The sequence below is a fragment of the Ischnura elegans genome, chromosome 5 (assembly GCF_921293095.1).
Source record: "Ischnura elegans chromosome 5, ioIscEleg1.1, whole genome shotgun sequence".
In the NCBI taxonomy this organism is placed as follows: Eukaryota; Metazoa; Arthropoda; class Insecta; order Odonata; family Coenagrionidae; genus Ischnura; species Ischnura elegans.
Window position 1 is genome coordinate 33,157,225 of NC_060250.1, and position 13,899 is coordinate 33,171,123.

The 13,899-nt window shown below is 44.0% G+C and overlaps 1 protein-coding gene across 3 annotated transcripts in view; it reads left to right on the plus strand.

The window, feature by feature from the left end:
* LOC124158684 overlaps window positions 1–12,614 on the plus strand; it is a 141,067-nt gene extending 128,453 nt beyond the window's left edge. Inside the window, exons 4-9 of one of the 3 annotated variants that reach the window (XM_046533916.1) lie at window positions 1,354–1,566; window positions 2,482–2,592; window positions 3,630–6,810; window positions 8,823–10,533; window positions 11,186–11,446; window positions 12,077–12,614. In XM_046533916.1, coding sequence (XP_046389872.1) covers window positions 1,354–1,566; window positions 2,482–2,592; window positions 3,630–6,810; window positions 8,823–10,533; window positions 11,186–11,446; window positions 12,077–12,143 — 5,544 coding nt within the window. In that variant the 3' untranslated portion in view covers window positions 12,144–12,614. The other 2 variants (XM_046533917.1, XM_046533918.1) reach the window with 2 other exon arrangements.
* Window positions 12,615–13,899: the final 1,285 nt, after the last annotated feature.

The window sequence follows — 13,899 nt, forward strand, 5'->3', positions numbered from 1 at the left end:
CTCTATCCCAACCCGCCTGCCTCGAACATTGCGTGTGGATTCTCAGGTGTCCTGTTCCATTCACGTGGTACGCCATGATGTCATCTCCCTCTTTGAAGTCTCAATAAAATTCTCAGTGGGAAGGGACGTGTGGGCAGATTTGCATACCGAGCAGCCAAAGAGAGTGCTTGGCGCGAAATCAAGGGACCAGAGATTGATTTCCGGTCCAGACAAATAATTACACCTATATCTTTGATTTTTTTTCGTATTCAGTGAGCCTCAATTGCAAAAAGAAAGAAATTTATGATATAACTGCGTTATATTTTGAAAAATACCATGAGCAAATCGGTTGGGTGATGAAGTCAGACGAGGGTGGAAAACTTGATTATAGCTTACTGGTCTGTGTACGTATTAAAATCGGCGTATGGAAGGTGAGAAAGGCGAGCAAGTCGTAAATATTGACATCAATCACACATGACAGTCTCTTATTTTTTTATTTTCTATTGGTATTTCATTGGTCATTTCACATCAATACAGCGAAAGTTTCACCCATAGCTTCTTCAATTTTCTTTAAAAAATTCTGAGTTTTGTATATTCACCTCAAACCGATGATCTTCAAACCGATTTGGAGGGAACAATTTTTATTTTATGTGAATTTTGAGCATGTTAATTTTTCAAATTTTTGCCAAAAAGAGTGCACTTAATAGAAGAATTCCAAGTATCTCTCCACGCAATAGTTGCCGAGCCATGGTTTTCATATAATTTTTATCATAAAACGTTGCTATGTGGTTTAAATTCATTTAATTCAATTTAACATATTTTTTTACTTTTAATTTTTTTTAAAGTATTGATTAAATTTTAACTCAAATATATCGTAGATCCGACCGATAAATTTATTTTATAATTCAGGAATAACTAGGACTGCATGATTAATTCCCTACATGGCCACCGTACTGCTAAAATACAATGGTAAATCCTAGTATTCTCCTTTTCATCCCTGTATAAATAGTACATGTACGCAAGGTAGTACTACCTACTCTAGGAATTGGCTTATTTTTCAAGAATCAGAAAGCAAAAGAAGTTCCTATCGCCAAATTTTAATTTTGATTAGAAAGAATTGTGAATTATTTATAAGTGCGATGTTGTTAGATAGTGATCATGAGTATTCTAGACCCCGTGTGGCTCGTGTAATCAACGGCGCATGGCGAAAAAAATCAACAGCGTATTTTCACAACAAAATGAGCGTTTTGGAGCGTTGAAATTTTCAAGTTTTCCGATTTTCGAAAACAAATTCGCACCCTAACATGCACTGCGCTTCTATTTCCGATGTATATAAATAATCATCTAACTTTCTTCTTCTCTCTTTGGCGTTAGCTGATCGACGACCGGCCGACCGGCTCCATTCCAGGGGCCGTGCAGCGTAGGAAGCTGGAGCTGCTGGAGACGCACGCTCCTGGAGCCTCCATGCGCGTCGTCCACTCGCAGAGCCACGCCTCCTGGAGGCAGGACGGCGGCGACCTCTCGTCGGGGGGCCTCTCCTCCAGTACAGCCTCCAGGAGCCTCGTGTCCACCTCCTCCAGCACACGGGTAAGTAACCAACGGTACATGTGGACTCTTGGGATTCGGCTTTATTTACTTCATGTTCTCATGTACCACGCACCCTCACGTAAGACGCAAACTTTGTTTTTTGGACAATGAATTTAGGAAAATAATTGCTGAAGTATTCTACCGTGTGAGGTAAATTGCAAGGGACATTTGAGAACCACTCCAGCCACCTCCACTACCGTCTTGTACTTCCCTCTTCAAATCAAAATGCGGCCGACTCCCTTTCATTTTGTCTATGGATCCTATTTTCTTCCTCCCTCGCCTAGCCTATCCCTCCCTCTGGAGCCCCTTTCTTCCGCTCAGTCCGAACTATATGTCTTTTCCGTACCTCGTCCAAAATCTTCGTAATGCTTCTTCCTATTTGTCCTCTCCACCTTTTCCATGGACGCAGGGAAATAGTACTTTGTTTCAGAAAACTCGGCATAATATATTGTGAAGTCGGCACGTAATATGCTTAATTATTATTATTGATTTTTTATTACCATGCCTCCGAAACACAGCACATACTGGCCTTTTACATCGGGGCCCTTTTCAACAATTTTACGATTTAACAAATCAACAATTACGTACATGTGTACGAACAACCACGCAAAGTACCTAATTTCCCGGCCGGAGATAGTTGATTGAATCGCTTTGATATGTGCCCTTACTTTAGTAGTACTTACAGTTTAGTAATGACACAATAATTAATGGATTTGCAAAAGGAGAAGTAAGTTTGCGTGGTACCTACATGAAAAAATACGGGTATTTCAAACCTTGCACAATACAATTGTCTTTATGAGTAGTTACGCTGAAAGCTAACCTCGAAGAAATTCGCAATTTTTGGAGAAATTTTTAATTAGTTCTTTTGCAGTTTATTTTATGAGTTTTAATTATGTGACATTTTGTTTCCTCTAGGTTACCAGTTACCGCCAATGGTCATCCAATTTTTCTCAAACGACAAGTAATGTAGCGGCTTCGAAGCAAGAAACGACGCTACCGGCTGTGACAGAATTTGGAAACTTGGAGGTAATTTTTAGCTCACTTAGACATGTGAATTGTGAAAAAATTTTCTTGTCAAATCATTTGATCATTTATGGGCTATAATATTTTTTATCCATCAGTGTATTGTCATAAAATCACAGAGGTTGTTTGCTGCATCCTGTAATTCTCCCCTTAACATGGCAATTCCTTAATTTCCCTATTTTTGTTTCCCCATCTCATAATAGACTTGCCATTATTACCCATCTCCTTGACACCTCGTAGGATATTTGCTTGGATCTTGCTCTGTAACGAGAGCTACTGTAACATACAGTTTCATTGAATTCAGCCATTTGATTATCACGCGCAAATACGAACGTAAATGTCTGCTGGATGCAAGCTGTCCTCTATTATGAAAAGGCACCGTTTCTCTGATTTTTGGCTGTTTAGAGTGTATAAATTGTTTAAGAGTACGCATCGTTTTTGCTCGACCAATAGTTCCTCTCCAGGTATTGTTTGTTTAAAGCTTACGCCATCTTTTCGCAATTCCTATGCTGGGCCCTTGTTAGCATTTGCTTGCACTTCGAAAGTTAAAATTTCATTTAGAATGCAATTATATTCTATCTAAATTTTCTTATAGGTATGTGATGAAGGCAAAAATTGAAGAGGGTCTATTCTGCATACTTTGAACGTTTCTGTATGGTGGAGTAAGTTTTGATCTAGTAATTATGCATCACTTAAAAGACAGTCTACATAAGGGATGTGAATGATCTTTTAATGTATGTACGCTCTGTGATTGTTGTAACGCGTTACGTTTAGCCTTCGGTAAACCGGTTTCTGAGATGTAATCCCCCGTTTAATTTAGTTCGGGATCTGCTGAAGGTTTCCGTGTTAACTTTTCGGAACCACTATATGGGGGAATTAAATTTACTTAGTAAGTTTCTCACTGAAGGCTTTCGTGTATTGATTTCCAACACGGCTATCGAAGCCAATTTGTAACACACCTTATTTTGGATACATTCTCAATAGTGTTAAACCATGAAGCCTCAATTTGAAGACTAACTCCTCTCTCAATTCTTTCGCAGCTCGCTCTCAACCCTCTCGACGTCAGCTTCCTGAGAACGAGAGGCAACGTGGGCCGCAGCGGCTCCATCGGCTCCCGTCGACCCCCGACGCGATCCCGGCGTCTCTCTAGCGGGGCACCCTCCCCAGACTCCCAGGCCGACAGCAACCCCACATCCCCAGAAGCCAAATCCCCGCAGTCGGACATCGCCAGCGACAACAATTCCTCCTCTCCCGGGGACTCCCCGGACGACCGCCGTGATAACGAAAGGAGGAAGTCCCTGGACGACTCCGCCACATCTCCCGTCTCCGAGAGCATCCGCGAGTCAGTGTCGAGGCTGATGGCCCTCGGCTGGCATCCACCAGGGGCCGCAATGCCCCCGCTCCCGCCCCTCAGCCCGCTGCGGACCAACTTCTCCGCTTCCACGCCGCTCCACCGCAAGAGGAGCGTGTCCAGCGAGGAGCTCCGAAGCCCGGACGGCGGGGAAGGCTCCGACCCCGAAGGCGACGGGCTCAAGTGGGAGAGGGGGGCTTCGGTGAGGAGGTCGCTGCCCTCCTCGGAGTGGAGGTCGGCGGTCGGGCCCGCGGTGGATGGTGGAGCATCCAGGCTGTTGAGACTCAGGGACCCACTCAAGAGCTCCTCGGTCCCGGCGCTCGGCGGGCCGGCCGCGACGAATAGGAAGGGGTCCCTGGTGACGGCGGAGTCGCTGAGGGAGATGAAGGGAAGACTCAAGCACCGAGGTTCGGTGGAACTTGTCCCTCAGGACGAGGGGATGACTCAGTCGATGTCGAATGGGACGGAGTCGGCGAGAAAGGTGGAGCTGAACTCTAAAGAGGGCCCCAAGGTGTCGCTGAGGGCGGCCAAAGAGGACTCAATTGTGCGGGATGACAGGAGGAAGAGCTGGAGTGTGGGTTACAGGAATGTTGAGAAGCGGGAGGTGGTGAACGGGGATGACAACTCCGGGTTCGCGAGCAGAAGGCGGTCTTACGTGGTGGAGCCAACGAGGAAGGAAGAGCTGAGGTCTGAAGAGGGTCCCAAGGTATCCCTACGGGCGGCTAAAGAAGACTCGGTTGTGCAAGATGACAGACGAAAGAGCTGGAGCATGGGCTGCAGGAATGTGGAGAAGCGGGAGGTGGTGAATGGGGAGGAGGACTCTGGGTTTGCGAACCGAAGACGGTCGTATGCCTTCGAGTTCTCCGACGATTCGAAACAAAGTCCCTCTTCTCCGGTGAAGAAGGATACGGACTGGCTACAACTTCAAAATGGGGAGAGGGAAGAGGTGGGGCACCGGATAATGCTGAAGGCGATAACTTCTGACACCAGTGACTTCGTCCAGAACCGAGTAAATGAGATGCTAAAGAAATGGAGTGCCCTGACAGGTGGAAGCTACGAGGGTGATTTGAACTACAGGAGGGCATCCTCTTCCTCCCCTATCATGAGGAGGCAAGAAGGCCGCTGGTCACCTGCAAAGAACTCCTCCACGACATGGCTTGATCACGGAGATGGTTCAAGGTCGGAGAATGGAGGAGATGTGGAAAGAAATGGCTTTTCCAGGCCAGCCACGACGATAAGTGGTGCCCGGACGACGCTTAGGTTGACTCATGCCAAAGGTCACTCCTCATTTGAGAAAGAGACGGTCAGCGGGACTTCAAGGCCTCTGGAGAAGGTACTTGCTATTATGGATGAGCTACCACCTTCTTCCTCAGGTCACCTTGTTGAAGACTATTCTTTCCCGCGAGGCCTCTCGCCTGTCGACTGGAGCGACGGGGACACCAGCGGCATCCTGTCGATCAAGGAGCCTCTGAACAAGCCTGAACTAACTACCCCTGCCACATCTGCTGGTATCTCAGTCACCTTCTCGAACTCAGATGGTGGTGACAGTCACAGTAGCACCAGTACTAGGCACCACTCGGTGACTCACCTGGAGAGCAAGGAGGTAGATGGGACTAGGACAGAAGGTGGCTTAAAGGTGCGGACTTCTAAAAAAGTGGAATTCAGCAAGACGGAGGTGCACTTTGCAGCCGAGTCTGGGCGATTTCACATCGTAGAAACTGCTGGAAAACCTCCACCAAGCAACAATTTCAGGCGGCGGAGGAGATCACCAACAGGAACCTTGAATGTTGACAGCAGTGCAGCAGGAGCGAGAGCAATGCTATTGGGTGGACCCTCGGCTCTCACAAATGGGATGCGTTTTGGAGATTCGCCTTATGAGAAAAGGCTTCTGGCTGGAACAGATGGAGCAGCTGATAGTATGCCAACCTCGGAGAATGAACGGGAGTTTGGTGTTGAAGTGTTGGAAGAGAAGCAGTTGACAACAAATGGAGATAACCACTATGAATATGGTTTCACATCCTCAAGAACATTTGAAGATTTGGAAACCAAGGAAGAGGAGACAAAGAGTAGTCTGGAAAAGATGCAAGATGTAGACATGACATCCTCTACAGTGAATTTTAGGCATATGATCTCAGAGGATACTACAGAGAAACCAAGAGGGATCCTAAGAGTTAATCCTGCTACAAGTAGTAATCCATCTTCCTGGAAGCCACTCTTAAAGATGGATGATGAATCAGATGACAGTTCAAAGCCTAAGTTTGGTGGAGTTCGCCTTCGTCCTGTTGTGTCTCCAGAACTGCACTCCCGAATAAACTTATCTAGTTTGGAGTCATCAGATTCTTCTCGAATTCTATCCACAGAGAAATCCCAGTCCAGTCCTCTATCTCCAGGACAAATGGAACTTCAAAAACTTCTCAAGTCCCTTCGACCTGTCTCTGTGACTCCATATGCTGACAACTTTCAGGAATCTAATGATGAACTGGGAACTCAAGTGGCCAATGGTGGTGGGATGGAGGTCCGGATAACTTCAGCAAGTCAAACAGCTGTGGCGAACTCAGTGATCATCGGTGGGGACACTTCCACTGAGGTTCTCACTCCACTTTCTGTTGCCCAGAGAGTGAGGGAAGTGGAGGAAAGGAGACAGAGGGAGTTGAGGGAAAAATTAACTGCCAATCAGAAGGCTCGAACACCTGGGCAGTTTTCCACAAGAGTGACTCTTGGGCCAGGGTCTTCTTCTGTTGTATCTGTGGAGCCGCAGGTGTTGTCCAATAAATCAATACCTCCCACATTAAACTCGAGTCCACCTTCTCCAAAGCTTACAGCCAAGATTTCAGCCCAAAGCAAAATTTCCAGGATTCAAACCTCTCCAGGTTAGCATACGTTTGGTCTACCATAACCCTCATTTTGAGTTTTTTTTTTGCATCTTTTATTGATTGTAGCTTAAGTATCCCCAGCATGTATTTAATCTACCTTAGAACTTACTATGTGTTTCTTAGTTTTATAAGAATATTTGTGTTGTATTCCTTCGTAGTCTGTCTGTAGTAGTTTTGTTTTGTATGCTTTGCTTGTTGTTCTTTATTTAACTTAAATATTTTGGTAGTAATGGAGTAATGGTATTTTATTTTAACCTATATTTTACACTTCTTTGAAATACAAGGAGAAGCTTTATACCTTAACTCGAGACTGCTCTGGGATTTTTTTAGCCGAAGCCTTATGAAATATTTTTGCAAGAACTCTTGTTATTGCGCTCTTTCTTGTGACTCCTTCGAATGTATTCCTTTTTTCCGACTCCAAAAGCTTTCCTCGCTCCATAAATTTCTTCCCGAAGCTAAGCTGTCCTAAAACAATTTCAAGACCTCATACTTGGAGAGAAACTCTCTCAAGATATCTGTTGAAGACAACAGGCAGTAGTAGACTAACACTCGAAAGTATTTGTGTTACATTATGAGATAATAAATGCCTTCTCCTCCACTGAGCGGGACCCCAATCAAGTAAGCTTACCCCTACCTCTGCCACATCCCTAACACAATACCGCTCTGCTGGGAGTTGATCTTGGAGAAGATGTCAACAAGATGTTCTACCCGTTGCAGACAAGGTGGGACCACTGCAGATTGTTCGGAAAGGTATTCATGAAGAGACATGCAGAATGAGGCAGAGCAGTGAAATCTTGGCATCCCCGCAGGAGAAGGCTGTACCCAAATCGGAAGCTGACTCAGCACCACCACCAACCTTCGGTTGCCGCTTTGACCCAGGATGGAGGGCTCCGTTGTCACCCCTACACCTCGAGATTGCCCCTCTTCAGCCTCTAGTCACCCGTAGGTTATCCTCGTCCTCAACATCATCAAGAGTTGATGATATGTGGTTTAAAGGGCTGTTGACGACAGCTCAGCCAACTCACCACCACCCACCACCTTCAGCTTCTTGGCCATCTGCCAGGGGTTTCGGTAGGGTCGGAGATGACAGAGTTGTGCTCAAATCTCCATCCCTAATATTGCAAACGATGCTCAGTACTGCTTTTCCCCCAAAAGAGTCAAAAGAAACTGTCAGGAATGAAACATCCATGAGCCATAGCAGACATGAAGTGGTCCGTACAATGGCTGTGGATGCATTTAGAGTCAAAGAAGTGCATGTGGAGAAGAAAGTGGAGAAAGTCTCAAAGGAGACTTTAATGACTGAAGACAAGCTGCAGCGTAATCTTTCAATACTTAGGGCCCTGTATCGTGATGCTAGTGAGGAAGAGTGCAGTGATGCATATGAAGCTGCTGGGAGGTTGTTGGGTGGACGGAGGATGGGAGGAGAGAGTAGATTGGGAGATGGGGGAAGTGTCGTGTCTGGGAGCTGGAGGCGATTGAAGAGGGCGAAGGCAAAGCAACAGCAAAGCAGTCAGAGGCAAGCAGTAGAGTCAGTTCCTGTCCAGTCCCCAAAGCCAGTGCCGAGGAAACAATCCAGTAAGACTAAAGTGAAAAGCAATGAGCCCCCACGTCCACCTCCAAGAAATCACCGAAGCAATGCTCAAGCAAGGATGAAGAGGACTGATGCTAAAGGGAGGGCAGGCACTGCATGGGAGAGGGCTGATGAGAGGACGAGGAGGAGAGGTGGAGGAGGATTGGGAGGTGGAGGAGGAGATTGCGGAGGCAAAGGTATCTTTACCAGAGCAGTCACGAACATATTGAAAGTAATAGCTTCCCCTTGGGTTCAAAGAATGAGGCCTTACTACACGTACTGAAAAATCATATTATTAAAGGCTCCACCTCATAAAATCTTTTATTAAATGCTAAAATAATAATATTAATATTATTAATCAGTCGGGATATTCATGCGAGCTAAAAAATGTTGATAATGGTGAGTAAAAAAAAACTTACGTCCAAAGCCTTCATTTCAGGGGACACCTCAGGATTCGCCAGTGACAACGTGCAGCATAATCTGTTCGACACCAAGGCTTCTACAGAGAATTGCTCCAGGAGCGAACACATTGAGGAGGCACCCAGAATCGCATGTATTGCTCTTGGTCCGCAAACAAGGACTAAAGGAGTCAGGGAGAGTAAGGAAGCTTTTACTACAAAGGAGGACCTGAGTACAGGGCCAACTCCCTCAGATGCTGGTCATTGCAACAAAATATTTTCTGCTCTATGCGTGAGCAGGGATGATGAAGCTATCAGGACAAAGAATGTGAAGAATGAAGGGGTAAAATTATTCACTTCAACCGTAGAAAAGACTCCAGAAGATCCAAGTCACTTAAGGCACAGGGAATACAAGTCTGCATCGCCCTCGAAGCAAATGACCTCTTCATGGCCTGTTGGGAATTCTAAGATAACAAAGGAAGACACCAAAAGTCGATCTGAGAATTTATCTTCAAAGGATTCTTTCAAGTCAACTAGGAAAGTGAAGGAAGTGAATACTACCAGTGAGTCCCAGAAGAAGTCGCAATACTCCATCATGAGATCCCCTCCCCCTCAGACTAAGATTTTCTCTGGCTTGTTCGGGGGATCACCTGCTTATGAGAAGAGCGTGAAGGCGACTGAAGTAGCTGAGGGAATGGATCCCGGCTACTCCGTCAAACTTAATGTGATTGAGAAGCGCTCGGAGGAGGTGGGACCACACTCAAAGACTAGCAAGTCAGAACAGCCTCAGAGGAGATCAAGCTTGGAGGAGAAGAGCAAGAAAGTTGAGGTCACGAGATCCACCACAGTTGGTGGTAGTCAAGTCCCAAAGTCACCCAGGTTGACTGAAACATCTAGGCTGTCTCAGCTTAGGCAGTCTTCAACATCAACAACCACATCTGCCCGACCAGCAAGCCCTAGACTTTCGCCAGTCGTTGGGGACAGCGGAGGATCCCCATCCACTGGTAGGGCTGTAAGAAAGAGGGTTAGGAGGAGGGCCAGTGGGGGAGGAACCGATGCCATTGAGGACAAAAGAAGAGGCAGGAAGGCTAGCACTGGTGGGGAGGAAGTATCAGAAGAGTCGGCCATCCTCGCAGAACTGACTAGGGCTGCTGATGAGATCCTGCATGCTGTTAATGGATATTCGGATGACCCGACCAGCGATGAGGATGCTGCGAAAGCTAGTGCTGCTGCAGCGAGGAGCAAGAGGAGGACTGCTAGGGTGCAGCATTCGAAAAAGTCATCCTCTTCATCCTCCAATGCAGTGACTACAACAAAGGAGGTGGCAAAGAGTACGTCTTCTGCAGCCCAGAGGAGTACTCTCACGAGAACGAGGTCAGGGGGGAAGGAAAATGCAGCATCCCCAGCTAAGGAGAGATCTCAGGTGAAGGAGGTTGCCTCTTCTCATGAGGTGAAGGGAAGTGGGGCTAACGTGAAGGGGCAGAGCTCCACAGCAAATGCTGGTTCACCGTCTGGTTCTCCCCAAGTGAGCCTTTCCACTCGTGGGACTGCCTTGTCTTCTTCCTTCTCGGAGAAGGAGAAGGCTGGGAGGTCAAAACTGCAACAGCATCAAGGGAGTGGGTCACCTCGTACCAGAAGTGCCATGACCAGGGTTGAGCCAACAAACAGGGTTGCCGAGGTGAAGCTGATTGAGAAGCGACCACCGCTGCCACCTGGAGGCCAGAGAAGAGGCAAGGATGGACTCAAAGAAAGGTAGGTCTGAATTTATCTTAATAGCTTTTTCTTACAAAATGTTTAATTTTATCTTTATCCATTTAAATAATTATGACGAATTAGTTCAATGCACTGGATTATCTAAAAATATTATTTCTGATGCTCTTCATGCATTTACTCATTGGAAGGAATATGTTTGTAGCCATGAAATACTAAGATGATGTGTATTTGTGCTTAAAATGTTGACATATATTCAACTGAGTATAGTTTTATGGCAGAAATATTCATACCATTGCTATCATAATGGTAATGAGAATCATTGTTGTATAACAAATCAGTCACTCTTTAATGAATTATATTGAAGTGAGGCTTTCTTGTTTTAGGTATATTAACATTAGCTAGACTAAGCTCACTCTCCCCTTGGTAATGGCAATGTGACTTCATGTAATTTCATAGAACATTATGATAATAATGATGATAATAAGGTTGAAGTGACAATAAGCATTGATTATGGTTATTAATTTCCTGTAATGTTATATAAGGAAATATTTGCATATAATCAACTCTTAGTTTGTGGGAAAATTAAAAAAAAGCCACAATTAAAAAAAAATAAGTCTACTCATTCAATTTTGGTTTACGAAATGATTATTTGAATCTTCCATGGTGATTGAGGAAATTTCTTACTTTCCAGCAGAACAGAAGTTCATACCAGAACTTCTCATGGCAAAACCAAAAGTGCAGCAAGCAGCAACCTGTCGAATGGAGAGAGTGAAGTGAAAAAAAGTGAGACTAAGCGTACGATTAACATTGCCCGTGCCCTTGAGGCTGTGATGCCAGATCCTAGGAATAAGACGAGGAAAGTTGAGAAGAAGACTGATGAACACTCAAAGAAGGAGACTCAGGTCCTCCGGCCAGCATCACCTCAATTATCTCCCAGAATCTCACTGTCTCTGTAAGTATTGGAAACCGTAATTACTGTTTTGTGGAATAAAAATTTCTGCTTTCCGTAGTATAAAGAAAAATCTCCGGAACTTTCTTTAACAGGATGTTTTTCCATTTTATAAGAACAGTAAACCTGGTTTCTCTCGTGCAGCCTGTGTTACCCTATTGATGGCAGAAGTCCTTTCGATTCCTTCCCTATCCCTAACCTAGAATGATATTCCAATAGGTGTCATCAGGCTCCTCAATCAAGGAGCACCTACTTTGTTTTTCCTTTAATTCACCCATCTTCTTGAGATCACGGCGTAAAAGTCATTGGCATATAATGCTGGCCCCAAGTGTATTTTTTCATCACTATTCACATGATTAATGATGACAAATAATCTCAATTTAAATGACTCCCAAAATGTATAATTTTAGCTTTAACTTATTCAATGATAATATATGTAAAAATTGGTTGGTTGGACAGGAAGAAAATATAGAAATACCATATCATGTAGTTACAATAAAAGTCATCATGTAGGTATGTAGTGTTTTGTGAAAAAGAGAAAACTCATTGTGTTCATCTGTATATTTATGTGATTGGAGCCATGTAAAATTATGTTAGCCCTGTCTAATAATTGAAATCATTTATCTTTTTCAGGGAAAGGAAAAAAGTTGCATCTAGTCGAGAAGGTGATAAAACTTCCAGGAGAGGAATTCCTACATGATGATATAACGAGTTTCTGCCCATGAAACCCATGTTTTTCAATACATTTATTGAAGTGGCACTATCAAATGTACTTAAATACTGCGCAGCTCTATTTTGAACTGGCTGTATGAACAATGTCATTATTAAGTGGGAGACTTTGGAACCCTTAGGGTTTTATGAGTACAGATATAATATGTGATTTTTTTGACTTCATATATTTTTGAAGCCATTTTTTATTGCTCTCATCTCAGAAGCCATATATTAAAAACTAAACTTAGTTTTATAACTGGAAGTAATGCTTTTGACGATTGTGGTATGAATAATAAGTTCCTATCAGTTCACTTTTACTATATTACTTTTTTATAAAATTTCATTGCAACATGCATAACATTTTTTTTCTTTTGTCACTACATAACTAAGGTCTTTATTCATGAAGTTCTATAAGCTATTACTTTTAAAAGGACAGGAAATAAATTATTGATGCCTTGGATCAATGCATTTTATTATGATGTGTTTTTTATAGCACCTCACATTCATTTTATTTGGTTTTTTCACATGACTACGCAGGAAATTCATTTTCATTTCAAAGTAATTAATTTAAGTCCAACTACTTACTGAATCTATTGCTGTAGATAATGAACTGAATGCTGGTTTCATTTTGTCTGGCCAATGATTTTCATAGCAAAAGGAAGTTAATGGAATTTCCCTGGCGCTGTCTGTATGCCAACTGACCTGATCAGGCCTGCTCAAACGAAACATTATGACAGAAAAATGTTGGTATGGTCCACAGAATTTTATTATAAATAGGTTCTGACTCGTGACGTCATTCTCAAGGTATGCCTAAACATGATATGAGCAATTTAATATCATTTTTTTGGAGGTGAATATAGTGTGCTAAGAAATTAGCGAAGGGGTAATATGAGTATTGGACGACTTTCTCTTGGACAAAGAGCTTACATGTTCGGTTTGAAGCAGAAGAGACACCTCAGGAAAGTTTAGGAGTGGAAAGAGTGCGAAAAGTCATTTGCAGCACATGAATTTTGGTTTTGACTTATCATAGAAATTTCAAACGACTCAAAAAAGTCCAAATTTTTCCTTTTATATTGTGTCATGCCATCCCTCGGCCTATGATCCGATGGGACTGCCTACCATAAGCTAATACCCGGCAGCTCTCGGCAGGCTCCGATCTCTTGAGTCGTGGGCTAACCTCATAGGAATTTATTTTTACGGGCGCCAGGCAACCAAAGTTGCCTTCCTATGGACAGCACTGAAGGGAGGGCTTCACACATTTGTCACACTTAACATGGCAATTAATTTATTGCACATTTGAACAAACATAAAATTTCCTTTTAAACAAATACCAAAAAATTACAATGCAACATACATACAAGATACCATGAGAATATTGTCTTTTCTTCTGGTACCAAACTTGAAAACTTGGGACAGGAGAATGCTGGATCTCGGCTCATATCTGCCAAAAGGCAGCCGAATCTCAGCTACGTATATCCAGGAAATCACCTGAGTGGTGTCCACAGCCCCAGAGTACTTGCCCTGGAGAGAACAAGAGATAGGATCGACCCATGTCTCAGCAACCGGCCAGAAACCAGTTAATTGCACCCAATGCTGTGCACTTGCAATAATGAGGCTGATCCACTTACCGAAGAGTGTCGGGAGATACAGCTTGATATCCTTCGGGCGGTTTCTCTAAACATAGGCTGGACACTCATCTGAGTCGACCACCCGGTCTGTCTCCTGTCCTCTGTCTCTCTGTCCTC